The sequence below is a fragment of the Triticum aestivum genome, chromosome 3A (genome assembly GCF_018294505.1).
Source record: "Triticum aestivum cultivar Chinese Spring chromosome 3A, IWGSC CS RefSeq v2.1, whole genome shotgun sequence".
NCBI classification, from domain to species: domain Eukaryota; kingdom Viridiplantae; phylum Streptophyta; class Magnoliopsida; order Poales; family Poaceae; genus Triticum; species Triticum aestivum.
Window position 1 is genome coordinate 171,368,220 of NC_057800.1, and position 2,561 is coordinate 171,370,780.

Here is a 2,561-nt window from a genome sequence, read left to right on the forward strand (position 1 = left end):
ACAAGCGACATCTGCCTCTCCGTCACTGCTCCATCCCCGCATTGAAGAAGAATGGGTCGAGTGAGACCGTGTGACGGACAAGACCCGTGACCCGAAAACGCACTAAGGCTTCGTTTGACATGAGAGGTTTCGCGGGGTATCGAGTGGATTTTCCACGCGTGGCCCAGAACCCTCTACAATCCTCCTTGGCCCATTTGGCAGACGAGGTTTCGCTGGCCCAATCCACCTGATCCCCCCTCGATCCGCCTCGACCCACGCGGGTCAGAAGGCACGAGGAGGCTCTCGTGGAATTGGAGCCACACGCGAGACCGAGCCTTCTCCTCGCCGCCGTCCTCGCGGAGGGATGCGTGGCTGGAGGGATGTGTGGCTGGAGAAGGATTTATGTTTTCAAGAGGATTGGGTGAGAGAAGGGGATTCACCAAATCCCCTTAAATCCCTTCTCCCAAAACCTCCATGACCCCTTCTTGTCAAACAAAGCCTAAAGGGAAAAGGTCAAACAATCAACAGATTTGATCCACAAGCACGGTGAGATCTGCAAAGAAATCGGACGGCCTAAAAATTCGACCTGAAACCAAACCAAAATCAGTCGACTAAAATTTAATAGAAGTGTTTTTGATCTAATCATTACCTGACGATGGGCGCCGTCGATGTTGCGGACCAGGTGCAGTGCAGGATCAGTCGTACGATTCGAGGAACATACGAGACATCCTTTCTTAGACAAGGGGCGCAGGCGAACATGGACGTCCCGAGGTAGCCGTCAAGAAAGCCAATCAAATAGCATACACATCTGAAAATCGCAAAACGCCGCCTATTTCCTCCGAAAGCATGAAGCAAAAATCATCTCTAGATGTCAGTCGTAGACACTGTGTGAAGCAAAGAGCGATAAAGAACCAGTGATATAATGCTAAAATATAAACTAACGATGATATTATATGGAAAAAACAGTACGTGTCTGCGGATTAGTCCATAAGCCATGGTGCGGCTGCACATGTGACATGTGCACGCTACGTCATCATTAATTTCTGATGACCTTGCTGACTCTCTCAAGCTATGGATCAATCACGAGCAAAGGCTATATAAACACACAGGATCATCACAACATCATCACACATCTAGCCATCCTAGACAAACACCCCTGAAGCACACGAACAAACAGATAGGCAAAGAACTCCCAGATCAGCTCTGCACAGATAAGTTTGAAGCGGCATCCTGCATCCATCGATAGATATCGACATGGCGCCGGCTCCCGCTCGAGCTATTGCAGTGGTGCTGCTCACGTTCGTCTGCTGTGGGTGCGCCATGGCCGCGGACCAAGCACCGGTCAAATGGCTGAGGGCGCACGCGACCTTCTACGGCGGCGCCGATGCCTCTGACGCTATGGGTGGAGCATGCGGGTACGGTAATCTGTACTCGGCGGGGTACGGTACGCGGACGGCGGCGCTGAGCACGGTGCTGTTCAACGACGGTGCGGCATGTGAACAGTGCTACAAGATCACATGCGACCGCAAGCTGGCAGATCCGATGTGGTGCAGACCAGGCGTCTCGGTGACGGTGACCGTCACGAACTTCTGCCCGCCTAACAACGCGCTTCCGAGCGACAACGGCGGCTGGTGCAACCCGCCGAGGCCACACTTTGACATGGCGCAACCGGCCTGGGAGAAGATCGGCGTTTACAAGGGCGGCATCATCCCCGTCATGTACCAGAGGTACGTAGGGCATGAGTTTTTTAAAGGAAGAACCAATTGTTTTTCTTGAAAGTAAAAATTGCTTAAATTTGGTATGAAATCGATTTTTCTGCAGGGTCCCATGCGTGAAGAAGGGTGGGGTGCGGCTGAAAATCGATGGTCATGATTACTTCAATCTAGTTACTGTGATGAACGTCGCAGCTGCCGGCTCAATTAAATCGATGGATGTCAAGAGCTCTGATTCAAATGATTGGATGCCAATGTCCCGTAACTGGGGTGCCAACTGACACTCTCTAGCAAATCTTACTGGTAAAATGCTCTCATTCAGGCTGATTGACACAGATGGACAGACAATCGAGTTAAAGAATATTGTGCCCGGTGGATGGAAGTTCGGACAAACATATGCAAGCAAACAACAGTTCAAGTGATCATTTCTCCGGTGATCACTTTAGAATATGATTGGTTAATGAACGTACCATCATACGTATATTGTAGCAATATTGTTCAATTTAATTTATTTGTGTGGTGGTGCTCAATTACATTAATTGATCCACTACTTTGTATATAAATTACATCGATTCATTTGATAAACACATGTAACATCCTTGTATGTGCTTAAGTTGTTCTAATTTTATATAAATTTAGATGGTGTCCACAAAGTACGATGACTACCGAGTTACATCTAATGTTTACTAGCCATACCCGCGCGGCGGCACGCCGCGCCCCGACGATACATAGTGTCTATAAGTGCTGTCTTTATTGTATGCAGTAAATTTCAAATGAAATTAACAGTACTGTATGGATAAAGCTATATTCTCAAAAAAAGAAAATAATATGCATGGAAGCAAACTGGGAGGCGAATTGAAAAACATGGTT

At 48.1% G+C, this 2,561-nt stretch overlaps 1 protein-coding gene across 1 annotated transcript; it reads left to right on the plus strand.

The window, feature by feature from the left end:
* The first annotated feature begins 1,149 nt into the window (after positions 1-1,149).
* Positions 1,150-2,344, plus strand: LOC123058185 (expansin-A24). The gene is made up of 2 exons (XM_044480991.1): positions 1,150-1,706; positions 1,801-2,344. Exons 1-2 carry the CDS (start codon positions 1,234-1,236, stop codon positions 1,970-1,972), a joined length of 645 nt encoding a protein of 214 aa, XP_044336926.1. The 5' UTR covers positions 1,150-1,233; the 3' UTR covers positions 1,973-2,344.
* Positions 2,345-2,561: the final 217 nt, after the last annotated feature.

What these genes read in the sequence shown, in the direction of transcription:
- LOC123058185 (XM_044480991.1), top strand. Translation starts at nt 1,234, where the DNA reads ATGGCGCCGGCTCCCGCTCGAGCTATTGCAGTGGTGCTGCTCACGTTC. An exon ending in ATCCCCGTCATGTACCAGAG is followed by an intron (nt 1,707 to 1,800) that starts GTACGTAGGGCA and finishes ATTTTTCTGCAG; the next exon opens with GGTCCCATGCGTGAAGAAGG.